The sequence below is a fragment of the Pseudonaja textilis genome, chromosome 1, assembly GCF_049901715.1.
Source record: "Pseudonaja textilis isolate UNSWEBS1 chromosome 1, rPseTex1.2, whole genome shotgun sequence".
NCBI classification, from domain to species: Eukaryota; Metazoa; Chordata; class Lepidosauria; order Squamata; family Elapidae; genus Pseudonaja; species Pseudonaja textilis.
Window position 1 is genome coordinate 60,365,795 of NC_141990.1, and position 14,003 is coordinate 60,379,797.

Consider the following 14,003-nt stretch of genomic DNA (forward strand, 5'->3'; position numbering starts at 1 on the left):
GTTCTGTTACACTTGTTGATAGACTACGATTTCTGGTCTAAAATAAAAAAAAAATGAAAGCAACCATGCTGATTATGGCAGGTAAAACAATTCATATCTATATTAAGGCAGAAATATTGTAATCAGTCCAATAGAAACTTATGAAATAATATTCAACCCTTGGAGTTTCCAAGAATCTTTCATCAGAACCAGGTTTTTCTATCTGCAGACAATTCCCACTATTTTTAAGATTGTAAAATAATACAGCTATTGTTTGGAAACAGATATGGCTTGGTAATTCTATTTACTTCCCCCCCTTTTCTGAATTTTAACCATCTTACCACATACAGCAAATACATGGTAAATACAACCTTGGAACAGCACCCTTCCATTATGTTATTTTTTTCAGTTTAACAAAAACATAAATGGTATTTTTATCCCTGGATTTTTCATAATTAGTTGTTGGAAATGTACAGTACATTTCAACATTTTTCATGGAACCGATCGGTAGATTTTTTTTCCTAGTCTAAATTTTTATAGAAATATTTATGAAATCTGCTTTAACAAATAGTTCCTAATAAAATCCATTTGTTTCCAATAATTTTAACCACTATTAATAAAATTGCACGCATACATGCACAAACACAAACACCAAACATGAACAGAATTTGATAAATTTCTATAATTTTACATAGGTTGCAATTTCGACTAAGGCAGCAAGAGAGTATATACATCCTTGCAAGAAAGCTGTAAGGTCATTGCCAGCCTCTGGACACAATCAAGGGCGTGAATGAGTTTGGACCAATATTGCACAGGGGAATACTCTATTATTACAAGCGTAATGGTGGAGGCTGTGGATGATTACAATGTCAAATGAAACAGATGAACAAAATGATGCCATTTTGCACTTCTAAAGCCCAAATCTGGTAGTCCTAGTTCTCCTGCAACAGTAAAGATTTCTGAAAACCTAACTCTTCACAAAAGAATTTACTGTTTACTGTGTGCACTTTGCAAATCTGCACTTTCTTAGTGTATATGACTTGAATACAGAAAACAGCCCCCTCTTTTTCTGGGGAGCAGATTACGGAGTGGTGACCTCATCCTTTTAATCAAATGAATAATCTTCCTAGGAAAGCCCAGAAGACATAAATACTTCCCTTATTTGGTTAGTAAAGCATAAGACTTTCAATCTTCCTTTAATGTCAATAACGTAGTATCCCCTCTGCAACATTTCTAATTAAAGCATTAGGCTTTAGTAGATATTCTTATAAATAGTTGTTTTGCACTTGTTAATCAAAAATGAGACCACAATTTTGAGATCATATCTGTATAGTACAAACTCCCCTTTTGCACAAATTACTTAGTGATGCAAGTTGGACATTTGGAGAAAGATGAAACTGCAGGTTAAATGGGAACATTTAGCCTGACCCTATTCAATCAATGTAGGATGGGCAGCATTACTTGAAAGGATATTCTATTAAATATTACTGCAGCAACTTAGTAGTAAAGAAGTGATCTACAAGTCATGTATTTCATGTGAAGACATTTTATTCCACTCTGATACATTCAGAATATTAAAGCTACTAGCAGAAAAAAAAAGATATATTTTTAGCCAAGGATAAGTCAAAGGCATGACAGGAAACAACACTCAGAAATAACATTTTCCTTCAATTAAACCACATTGTTTGTTGTACATAGATATTGCTCTTAAAGCTTGGAATACAAGGCATGTAGTGACCTGATCTATGTTGACAACTTCAACACTAGCCTAGCCCATTCACCAAGCTCCGTCAAAACAACATCCTTAGTTGCATAGGAACAGAAAATATTCTGAAATCGAAGGCTATGTTTGCAATATGTTTATGTTCTCAATTACTGTGTATAAAACATAAAATTCAAGAGACACTTTAGTTTTGCTTTAAAAATAAGTATTTTCGTTGTTAAAAATCTCCAAGTCTAATGGAGATAAATAAAAAAAATACAGGAGAGCATACCCTTAAGCACACTTCACCATTTTCTATGTTAGTTTTTAAAACTTTAAATTAATAAACCCAGAAAGACTGTTCTTACATTAGATGCAGGGGAAGGGGGTCACTGTCTCCAATGTGGTCATTGGTAAAGATGTTTTCCAACCATTTTCTGCCTAGGATTTTGTATAAATCTAGCAGGGCAGACTGCTTAGCTGAGTCTGTTCTAATGACTTGGATGAGTAGCTTTTCTAATTGAATAGTGAAAGAAAATCAGAAACCTCAATATGGAGCACTTCTGTTTCTGGTACAGTTTATGAACTGCAGGGACTCTCAATGCAGCCCTATCTCTTGGAAGAAACAGAGCTTGTAAACTGAGCATTATGCCTCTGCCTCTGTTGAGTTCCTTCATGGAGTGAAAATAGTGGCTCTTCGTGACAGCGGAGTTTCTTAGTCACCTTGGCAAATGCCTGATTTCACCAACCTTTGGCACAACTTCAGAGTGTCACTGCATTACTTTAGAAAGCATTGTGTTGAAAGTTGAATCGGGGATACAATTCCCTTTGTAACTTTCCCACAGAAAAAAAGCAAAGTAGTGAACTGCCCAGCAAAGAGAAAGCAAGTGAGGCTTTCTTGCAAGATCAAAATCAGCCATAGCCAGTGAAGAGGGAAAGACTAACTGATCATGAGAAATAACTGAACTGCAATCCTGCCTCTTGCTAACTCTGAAGGCTTGATAAGCTCAATAAAATCACTAAAACATGCATGCAGTGAATCAACAAACATGCATCTCAGCCCCCTCAGTCGTTTTTTCACCAGTTCCTAAAATGCTGCTGTCAAGACTTATGCTAACAGCAGGAAAAAGCCTGCTTCCTGAAGAAGCTCTGACATGTAAATCTGAGAGAACATAAATCACAGGATTTTTTGGGTCTATTGCCAAGAGGAAGAAAAAAGCAGGTTCTGGACTGGATGCGGTGGCAAAGAATGGATCAGGTTGATGGGCCATCGGATGTCTGCAGATCTGACATATGGAAGGCACTCAGGATAGTCCAGTCCCATCTGGTCGTCTTCATGAATTTCCATCACTGCATTAGCCGCACATCGTGAATGTCAGCCACTGTGGAGAAAACAAAACAACAAAGAAACTCAGAATGATACACTAGGCTATAATCCGCCCTATTTTTCAGAATTATGTAGGAATTAAGTGTCAAAGCTACTTTAATTTTCATAAGTTGTCAGAATTATTTTTTTATAGACCTCCAAATGTTTTTCCTTTTTGGATATAGAAATATCTCCTTGGATATTTCACGAGTATCTTAAGAATAAAGTACTCAAAGCAAAACTTAGCTTTCTCTCAAGTCTTTCTCTCCTACAATTCAATAACAACACTGTTATCTATCAAAGCAGATCTAAACCTTGTTTTTCCCTTCCGTCTCTTTTAATTTCTTCATTTTTTCTGCCATATCCAGTTGATGTCCAAGAGACTCTAAAAATAAAAAAAAAAACAGTCTGGTTCTCCTTACCTCCCCAAGATTCATCACAGCACTCCCAGAACCTTCTGGATCCAAACTACGGAAGAATCCTGAAAAATTTGTAAAAAAATAAATAAAGAGAAAAGCCATTTAGCTAAAGAATTTTTATTCCAGCATTATCATCAACTACTCCCCAAAGAAGCTCACACATCAAACCTTGAATAGTCAAAGGAATAGATAACTATTTAAAAAATGAGGTGATTTTGGTAATGACCCAATTTACCTCAGTAGTAATAGAGCGGTCATCTGGGGAGCTAAAATGGCTGTGCTACATCAATATCTATGGAGGTTTAAATGAATTGTATAATCAGCTGATTTTAGAATTCATTTATACCTCAATAGGAGTTTCCTTCCTTCCCTCCCTCCCTTCCATTTCACAGTTTAAGGATTTGGTGTAGCAAGGCTGTTTTTTTTAAGCATCAAATTGTTTTTGCTGCACTGCAAACATAAAGCAGAAATTCACATATTGTGATTGGATATGAATCTACATGAAATGAGGGTTATTAATTGCCTCTGGGGGTGGCTGCCTTATCAGCCCCTTCACTGTAAACACTTACTGAACATAGTTTCCAGCTTGACTAGACAGCAGACAAAGTTATCAAAGTCCACACCCATTGATTCATCAGCATAGCGTGCCACTATCACTTGATGCAACTTGTTGTCCAGTTTAAAACCTAAAGATTTAGAAATGGAACATTAATCTTGACAGAGTGAAAGTCATGAGGTGTACTAGAAGAGATTCAGGAAATGATTTAAAAACTCAGGAAAGTTGAAAAATACTAGGTATAACCCCATTAGATGACATATCTTAAAAAGGAGCCTAGAATCACTCAGTTGCTGGAATTATCTATATTTATAATGCACAAGCAGGTGCTCCGAGTGAATTCCTGCTAGAGGCTTGAAGCAAATCCTACCATGTTTGTAAAAAATGCAATGGAAATACTAACTTATTGATCTGCATGTATTTGCAGTAAGAAATCACATTAGTGTTTGTTTTGTTTTACCACAAAAGCAAATAATCCTTGGAGTGAGCAAAGAGAAACTCTAGGATAAGATGTTTTTCCTAAGAATCTTTCTTACAGAAATCATATCTTAAATGCACAATGGAGGGGAAAGGATGTGTCTATCTTACTCCTCCAGGGAAAAGCTCTCTAATAGTGCATCATGAGTTATATTATTAAGTGAGATTTTCCTTGGAGGAACAAGATTGAGATGTAGAAAGGAGTCCTTTTCATTTAATTGAACAAGCAATTATTAAATTACCTATACAAGATTAAGAGTGCTGACTGGGAACTTGAACTCTCAAGGCAATATCCTCAGAATTAGAGGAGTAAAAATTCTCTTCTAGATCATGTCTAGTAAAAATAGAAAATGGAGGATCAAGCCTACAACTTTCTATTGAATCATAAGGACAACTAAGTCTGGATTTCTCTTAGCACTTCCTGAAGATAAAGAGAGGAAAGGCAAAGCCACACCCCATACTTGGAGGTACCTGAATAGTCAAGGCTTTTTCATTAAAAAGTTGTACAATCAAGGACAGGAGAAGCTCCACAATGCTTATTTTATTTCTTTTGTTTCCAAACAAACTATGTAAAAAAAAGGGGGGGGGAGATTCTGGCAGGAGCAGAAATGATTGTACTATCTGGAGCTTTGCACGGTTAAGTTCAACAACATGAATAACATATTTTCATTTGTCACAGAACTGCAATTTTCATTAATGTTCTCAAATGCAAAGATGTCCAAATCAGAATGTGAAAGTAGCATTAGCATCGGTGCCCAAGCACTTTCCAAAGTTCTCATAGCCAATCTGGGAGGCTGGAAACCAACCCATATTTATGATTAGCTTTATTTTCCATGCCTGAGAAAGGGATTTCGCTCTCCTTTCACCCTCCATTGATTGTTTTTGCAGGAAATAATAGAACAGTTCAATAAAGCCATTATTCAGCATAAATGAAATAAATGAAAATTCAAACTACGCTGCATAATTGTCAGTCTCTTTGGCTGATAAAGATTCCTACACCTATCAACTCAGCGTTTTCTTTTTTTATATATATAAATTTTATTGAATTTACAATTAAAAATAACATAACAACATTACATATGTAACAGAGAGAGAAAAAGAAGAAAGAAAGAAGGGAAAGAGAGAGGAAAAAACGCTCGGTCTTGGAACCGAAAAAGGAGAAAAAGAAGTATAAAAGAGAGAAAAAAAACAAAGAGACGGAAGAAAAAGAAAATACGTTAAAACCAGACAGATATTCTTTTTGACAGTCTGCAAGATCCAATTCTCCTACCTTACTTTAAATATACACATCTTATCACTATTTATGCTTAAATTACCCATTATTCATTGAACAGTTTATCTCTGATATAACCAATTATACCACGCATTCCAATTATTATCAAATGCTGAAGACTCTTTATTTTTAAGAGCTATGGTTAAATTGTCCATTTCTGCGCAGTCACATATTTTCTGAATGACCAATTGATCTGTAGGTAAACAGGATGATTTCCAGCACTGGGCAAATGCTAATCTGGCCGCAGTTAGAATATGAATTATTATATATTTCGTCTTTTTAGGAAAATGTTTATCAGAGATCCCTAGTAGGAAGAACTCTGGTTTGTATTCGATTTGTTCTTTGGTTATCTCCTCCAGCCATTTTCTAATTTTTTGCCAGTATTTCTGGGCTTCTTTACAGGTCCACCACATATGAAAGTAGGTTCCCTCTATGTTTTTACATTTCCAACCATCCCTTCCAGACTTACCAGTTGATTCCAAGGCCAGACGCATCTCATAAGAGCTCATAGTTCCTGATTTATCCAGGTCATGCTGGCGAAATACATTCTGCCCCACACATAAACAAAAAACCAAAAAAGTGCTTAAGATTACTTTTCCCATACCCTCTTGTCATCTTTAAACACCATCTTCCACCAAAAGCTGTGCTGACCACACACATATGCAACATATCTCTCTTACCAGCCAGTTCCTGATTTTGTTCCACAATATCTGAAATTCTACAAGACCCAGACGGGCACTGCCATCTTTCTGAAGAGCAAAATAGTCAAGGAGAGAACCTCAAAAGGTAAAAAGAATGGCCTATAATCTGAAAGTCTGGGGAAATATTGGTAAATTGATGGGAAAATAGTACTCTACCTCTTTATGAAGTCCAGAACATGCATACAGAACCCATAAATAATGTTGGCAGGATTCTGGGCTTTCTATGTTCATCCAATATAACCTGCTCTTTCATACTATTTCTAAAATTGTTTATTGGTACCTTAGAATGAATTTGACTATATGTCTATGACATATGACCCAGACAACTAAGTCTAGAGTTGTTATTACAATAGGCTCTTCTCAAACCAAGGGAAAAATAAAACAGCAGCAAGTAGTTACAGATAATCAGAATTGGAAGGGACCTTGTAGGTCATCTAGTCCAACCTCCCTCCCAAGCGGGAAACCCCACACCATTTCTGACAAATGGCAGTCCAATCTCTTCTTGAAGGTCTCAAGAGATGGCGCTCCCACAACTTCCGAGGGCAAGGTGTTCCGTTGGTTGACTGTTCTCACTGTCAGAAAGTTTCTCCTTATTTCCAGATTAAATCTCTCCTTGTTCAGTTTCCACCCATTATTCCTTGTCTGGCCTACAGGCGCTTTAGAAAATAGCTTGACCCCTTCCTCTTTGTGGCACCCGCTCAAATATTGGAAGACTGCTATCATGTCTCCCATGGTCCTTCTCTTTACTAGAGTAGCCATGCCCAGTTCCTGTATTATTATACTTCCGTGATGGTGAACCTATGGCACGCATGCCACAGGTGGCATGCAGAGCCATTTGTGCCGGCACATGAGCTGCAGGCAAACTTACCACATTGTGCACATGCATGCCTCACAGCTCATTTTTGGCCGGTTTGAGACCTTTTTCGGAAAAACAGGGAAAACAGGAAGTGATGAAATGGGGCTAGATTTCGGCCTACAAAGCTTGTGGAAGCCTTCCTCAAGCCTTTGGGAGGACGAAAAAGGCCTCAAACCCACTGAAAATCAGCCTTGAGGTGCAGTGTAGGTAAGGGGGCGGTGGGGGTGGGGATTGCATGCACATGTGTAGGGGACGTGGGGTGGCGCACGCATTGCAAGTGCAAGCATGCAAGCGCACGCACAATTTTTGGCACAGGAGCCCCAAAAGGTTAGCCATCATTGTTATAATTATTGGTAAGAAAAATGTGTTGCCTTGCTAAAGCTTGTTTACAAAGCCACTTGCCAATCACTGTTGTTCCTGAAGGGGCTTGAATCAATATAATGAAAAGTAGTTTCATCTCATAGCTTAATTCCATTTATTTGTTCAGAATTTTTCCCCCAGTGATCAACTCTAGGTTCCTTATGCTACATCAGTGCTCCTATTGAAGAAAAAAATCTGAACAAGATAACAGAAGTAAAGATAAGGGTATTCCTCCCCCCCAAATAAGATCTGTAATTAATTTCCAACTAACTCTCAACCCATAACATTTGTAAAGCCTTACTACTAGTGCTAGAATGAATACTTTTGTGAGCAGAGTATCAAGACAATATACAAAACATGAATAAACTCTAGTACAGTATCGTAAACCACCTTAACACATATCTGGACCACTTATCAGCCAGGACAAACTCCACAGAGAGACAAAACAAGCTATACACTAGCTTAAATGGTGGCGCAGGGGTTAGAGTGCAGTACCGCAGGCTACTTCTGTTTACTGCTGGCTGCCTGCAATTTGGAAGTTCAAATCTCACCAGGCTCAAGGTTGATTCAGCCTTCCATCTTTCCAAGGTAGGTAAAATGAGGACCCAAATTGTTGGGGGAAATATGCTGACTCTGTAAAACTGCTTTGAGAGGGCTGTAAAGCACTGTAAAGCAGTATATAAGTCTAAGTGCTATTGCTATTAAATGGGTTTGGATAATTTGCAATTTAGAACAATGTAGAAGCCCAGGGGCTTAACATGGGATAAGCTATATAGAATATATTTTGCTTGTCTGTTTTATTATGACCAGAAAATCCCTCTCATTTATAGCAGAGAGGATACATCCATCAGATTGACCATGTTGCGACAAGAGTCCATGCTGAATCCATCAGTCTTCAGATCTTTGTCTAAACAAAGTAAGAAAAAGAGCCATAGTTATAAAGGAAGTTATTTCTAAAGTAGAACTTGGAATACATATATGAAAAAGAAGATGTAACAATCTCACTCCCTATAATCCTGAATCAACTAAGCAGTACTTACGTCTAGCAATGACTCTATTCAAAATAGTTCTGAGTTCAAAAACACTGATTTCCATGTCCTGGAATAATGGAGAAAAGAGAATTAATTGCTTATAAAATGTCAAAAGTATTAAAAGTCTCATTTTCTTCTGAAAGTAGATTACTGATAATTTCTCACACGTTGACACTACCTAGGGTGGTCTACAAAAGTGTGTCAAGGGATGGCTGCAACATCACCGAAGATGGTCATAACACTGGATACAGTCATGGGAATTCTGAGTGTGGAACTCTGCAGTCCATATAGTTTATTCCAATAACAACCGCTTTTTAAAAAAATTATACCATGATATATGAATTTTAAATTAAATGTTTGTTTCGCTTTCCCAAGCTTCTGATGATATAGACGTGCTTTTAAGTCTCATTTTATCCCCACAATATCCTATGAACCAAATTAGGTTCAGAGATTACTTTGAAGGCAGTTAAATCAAAGAGATCTTTGATTCAAGTGTACAGATAGTCCTTGACTTACAATCACAAACTGACTCCAAAATTTTGGTTTAGACATGTTAATTGAGTTTTGCTCCATTTTATGATCTTTCTTGCCATAGATGTTAAGTGAATCATTACACATAATAAATTAAGTAATCCGGGTGTTAAGTGAATCATTGCAGGTAACAAGTTAGTAATCTGGCTGTTAAGTGAATCTCTCCCCATTGATTTTGCTTGTCAGAAGGCCGCAAAAAGTGATCACATGACCTTGGGACACAGCAATGGTCATAAATATGAACCAGTTGCCCAGCATCTGAATTTTGATCACATGATCAGCGGGATGCTGCAAAGGTTGTAACTGTGAAAAACGGTTATAAGTCACTTTTTTCGGTGTCATTATAACTTTTAACGGTCACTAAAGAAGCTGTTGCAAGTTGAAGAGTACCTGTATTGCTTCTTCTACTAAATTGATTTAAATGGCAATGGCCTTAAAGCCTCCTCAATATTATGTTAGTCACAGCAACTAGCTGCTATTTTCCATACTCCTCATTCTACGCAACAACGGAAGAAGAAAGAATCCACAGGAAAGCTAAGGCACAATACTTACTTCTCCTGCAAGCTGCTGGAACATATTCCTGAAATTTTCATCTATATCATCCTCAGATATTTCTTCCTGAGAAAACAAAAAAAATAGAAGGACTCGATTAAGCCATTGATATGCTACTTCTGGGCAAGGGCCCATTAAATGTAATGGAGGAGGCACAAAGAATAACCTGCCTCATCTATATGTTCCTTATTTCCCAAATGCTGGCTATGGTCCCATGATTAATTCAAGTCCCTAAAATGTGAATTTGATTAGAGAGCCAGTTTGATCTAGTGGTTAAGGCTCCAGGCTAGAAACCAGGTGCCAGTGAGTTCTAGACATGAAAGTCAGCTGGGTGGTTTGAGGCCAGTTCACATATTCAGACTCAGGTGACAAGTAAATTGGTTAATCCCTATTGCAACCACTGGAGCAACACTCAGTTATTCTAAGACAGGGATCAAGATTCTGACAGTCACCCCCATTTAAATCATGAGTCTTGAGCCAAACTTCCAAAACTTCAAAAGGATTTATTGGGAGTTAAAACATCCGGTACTGCCGACTCTGGGTGTAACTGACTCTGGGACACATAATTCATTATCACCCTTGACCCTGGTTTTCCCCCACCCTCTGGGTGAATCGTAATTCATATTCTCCAATGGGACACATCCGTAGCCAAGAGTCATCAATCATGCTCTCCAGTTAGAATTTTGCGTGGCAGAAACTTCAGTCACCTAGTTACTGTCTTTTACTATCTTTGAAAACTATGGAAAGTACTTTCAGTTTGCAAGCTGTCACACTGCTCCCCCTTTCTGTTGGCAACTCTAAAAACACCATAGAAATATTTTATAAGTTGACAACAGGGGTGTCAAACTCACAGCCCGTGGGCCAGATGTGTCACATACTGGCCACGCCTACTCGTTTTACCAAAAGGGAAAAAAGTTTGTGATACATCACGTGACGACAATGTGTTGTCGCAAGTTTGACACCCCTGATGTAAAAAAAGCAGACCCTGACTTACAGCAAATGCTAGGAAGAAAAACAAATATGTCAGGAAATCCAGACAGCCAAGGGGAGGGAAGCTCCACTGACAGCAGAGCTACAGCAATTCTGAATTCCCTTTGACGCAAGGGAAATTCTGGGCTTGGATGAGACAGTGAGATTCAATCAAGCTCAATCCTTTCTTTGCTTACACCTAATGGAGAAAATCTTGCCAAACTAAAGCTGTAAGTTTCTAAGCTACTAGATATAGCTCGAGAGATTCTAGGGTGTAGTTACCCTGAACCTCTCCTTCTCCCCCCTCCCTCCGTCCTTTGGGACTGTGCAGTCTCTTAATCCAGGTCTCTCTCGGGGAAAGCTCTGCGTTGCCAAAATGCTCTCTCTCTGCTCCTGCAGGTGTCCATTCCATCACAGAAATTGATACTTTAAAGCTTCTTTTCCCCTCTCAATTAAAAGGAATGAAATTAGGATAAAGGGCTTATTTGGTCAAAGTTGGATCCACACGAGTGCCAAGGGGATTATATGGACGCTGCAGGGGACTAAGCAAAACTTGAATACTTCTATGTTAAACAATACTTGGCTAAAACAATGTTTAGACTAAACTATTCTTGGAATATTCTAGAAATGTATAAACTTAAACTGAGGATATGTTCTATCCTCCCAACATTAAAATCAACTTAGAACCTTCTTACACCCATTACCTGGATCATCTTGTTTCTGTTCTTTCTTATTTTTCCTTCTACCCAAGCCTATTTTAATTTGTAAGAGAACCTTCGGGTTTTCAGAAAGGTAAACCAAGTATGGAAACATGTGAATTGGAAGCAAGCATTACCAAGTTTTTAAAAAACATCTGCCAATCTTACAGCTTTTAAAACCCCTCTATAGAACAGCTCTTTCTCAACCTCTGCCTGTAAAGTGGGTTGAATTTCAATGCCAGGATGCAAGAAGATTACGAGAACTCAAGTCCAGGCCATTTGGCAGATACTGCACTGAAGAAGAACAATGAAAGAAAAGAACGGCCCCTGGTAGTTCAACTTCACCTCATCTGGTAGATCTGCGGAGATCTCATCATCAAGCACCCTAAAAAAGAAAGAATACTTAGAGACTCCAATGCTTTTGTAAAAATGAGAAGACATGGGAAACATTCTCTTTCTACTGCCTTCTATTCAGAGATGGATGCAACTGAAGTCTGTTTATTACTTTGTGCCCAATGCCTTCTTTTTCCTCCAAGAAAACTCTTTAACACCCCAGGAGATTTTTGGACTGAAGGTGCAAAGCCTAAAGGTTACTTATAGGTCTCTGGAAAAAAAACCACCCCAATATTAGAGGAAGGTCACAAAGCATGGACTCACTCTGTGTCTGACTGTTTCTCTGTGAAGACACGCAGGATGAAGTCTGCTTCTTTGTTAGGCTCAAAGGTAGAGGGAACTATGATGTATTCACCAGGTGGCAGACGAATGTGATTGCTCACTTCTCGCAAGTTGATAAAGGTCTCTGAACGTGCTTGAGATTGGTTCCTCAGAAAAAAGTCCTTCTTCAGATGAACGCTTTGACAGCCCTGGGCCTGGGAGAGAAGCAGTTCAGGGGTTCTATACAGCTGGTTCAACCATCAAGGTACCAACCAATGTATGCATGTGTGTATAACCACACTCACACACAATTCAAAAGCATAAAGGAGAAGATACAAGTCAAAACAGTTTTCTTGAAATAAAAAATACACACTCAATTATTATTTTTTTACATAGGCAGGTTTCTGTGCCCCCTTAATAACTGACTCTTTTAAGTTTCAGAAGATACACAGCATTGAGTATCTTAATACACTGTAACCATCAAAGTAGTTGTGGCAACTTATGATGGTTTCAAGTAAGAGGAGAGGAACTTCTTATGAGAGTTGACTATCTGCATTTCAACCTATTTCAGTCAGCCATTGTCCACCTTCACAAAAAGATCAAATAATGGATTGGTAGAGCTCAGGTATACCTCTTCAGGAACCTATGGGGTGGGGGGGAGAGAGGGGGGGAAGAGAGAGAGGGAGAAAGATTAGGAACAAATTTCTGTAAGCTTTGCTGCAGAATAGGAAAACCAGAAAACCATCTGGTGTTACCTCATAGACAGCAAAGCCAATGGTATGCATGTCTCCTCCAGCGTGGCGTTCTTTTCTTCGATGTTTTTGCATCAGAGCCACTAAGAAGCTGCATGCCAGTTCATTGTCGTCTGGGTCATCATCTTCTTCTAAAAGCTTGATTTTGAATTGTGGATTAATCCAGAACGTAGCTGCAAGACAAAGGGATAAGTGTAGTGAATCTCAGTACCAAACCTAGATAGCATCACTTGAAATGAGTAAGATCCGGGAAGAAGCCAAGTCAAGGAATAAAAATCAATGGAGGAAAAGAGAACTGACTTTCAGACTTCTACCCTCTCAATAGGGTCAAAATGGTCCCCCCTTTTAATCTAATTGCATGTGATGTAGGTAGGTAATCCTCAAATTATGAATATAATGGAGGCTGCCTCTCCGTCGCGGTTTCTTTGCCTGCTTGTAGTCTCAACGTGAAAAGCGTTTGCAACCTGAAGAGACTTTGGGGCAGTGATATCGCATTGCTTCAAACCTCCCAAAGGCTTGCAAATGCTTTTCACGCCAAGACTAGAAGCTTCTGGGGGCCATGACCTCATCCCTGAGAAGCTTCCACTCTCGGTGTGAAAAGTATTTGCAAGCCCACAAAACTTGAAGCAATGAAATTCTACTGTCCCAAAGTCTCGTCAGGTTGCAAATGCTTTTTGGGTGGATTTGGTACAGGTCTTAGTTCATCAAAAATAGAGGCTTAAAGATCTCGCATGATCTCCCACTATTTTAGGCCCCTGTTCTGCACGAATCCACTAAAGCAGACAAAGGAACCGGTGGCTCGTTAGATCATCACAAGGTAAGTGAGTCTCCACAGGACCAGTTCCTGTGGAGACCTGGTGGGTTGGGGTTGAGGAATAGGCAGGGTGAATGTTGCAGTGACTCTGCCATCATTCATAAGTGTGAATGACTATTGCGGCACTGCAACATTCATAACTTCGAGATTGTGTCGTAAGTACTTGGGGAGTTATGTTGTAACCTCAAACAGTTGCAAAGTGAACTGTCGTAACTCAAGGATGATATGTAATCTATAGCAGGGGTCTCCAACCTTGGCAACTTTAAGCCTGGTGGACTTCAACTCCCCTGGGAGCTGAAGTCCTCCAGGTTTA

The 14,003-nt window shown here is 38.7% G+C and overlaps 1 protein-coding gene across 1 annotated transcript in view; it reads right to left on the reverse strand.

The window, feature by feature from the left end:
- Window positions 1-1,509: 1,509 nt before the first annotated feature.
- The window catches only part of CAPN11 (calpain 11), a 44,099-nt gene continuing 31,605 nt past the window's right edge, over window positions 1,510-14,003 (reverse strand). The window contains exons 11-22 of the mRNA XM_026695568.2: window positions 12,880-13,049; window positions 12,756-12,767; window positions 12,128-12,339; window positions 11,816-11,855; window positions 9,804-9,869; window positions 8,730-8,787; window positions 8,532-8,596; window positions 6,453-6,521; window positions 6,242-6,320; window positions 4,036-4,152; window positions 3,470-3,528; window positions 1,510-3,063 (exon numbers count right to left, since the gene is read on the reverse strand). Coding sequence (XP_026551353.1) covers window positions 3,037-3,063; window positions 3,470-3,528; window positions 4,036-4,152; window positions 6,242-6,320; window positions 6,453-6,521; window positions 8,532-8,596; window positions 8,730-8,787; window positions 9,804-9,869; window positions 11,816-11,855; window positions 12,128-12,339; window positions 12,756-12,767; window positions 12,880-13,049 — 974 coding nt within the window. The 3' untranslated portion in view covers window positions 1,510-3,036. The remainder of the gene's footprint in view (window positions 3,064-3,469; window positions 3,529-4,035; window positions 4,153-6,241; window positions 6,321-6,452; window positions 6,522-8,531; window positions 8,597-8,729; window positions 8,788-9,803; window positions 9,870-11,815; window positions 11,856-12,127; window positions 12,340-12,755; window positions 12,768-12,879; window positions 13,050-14,003) is intronic.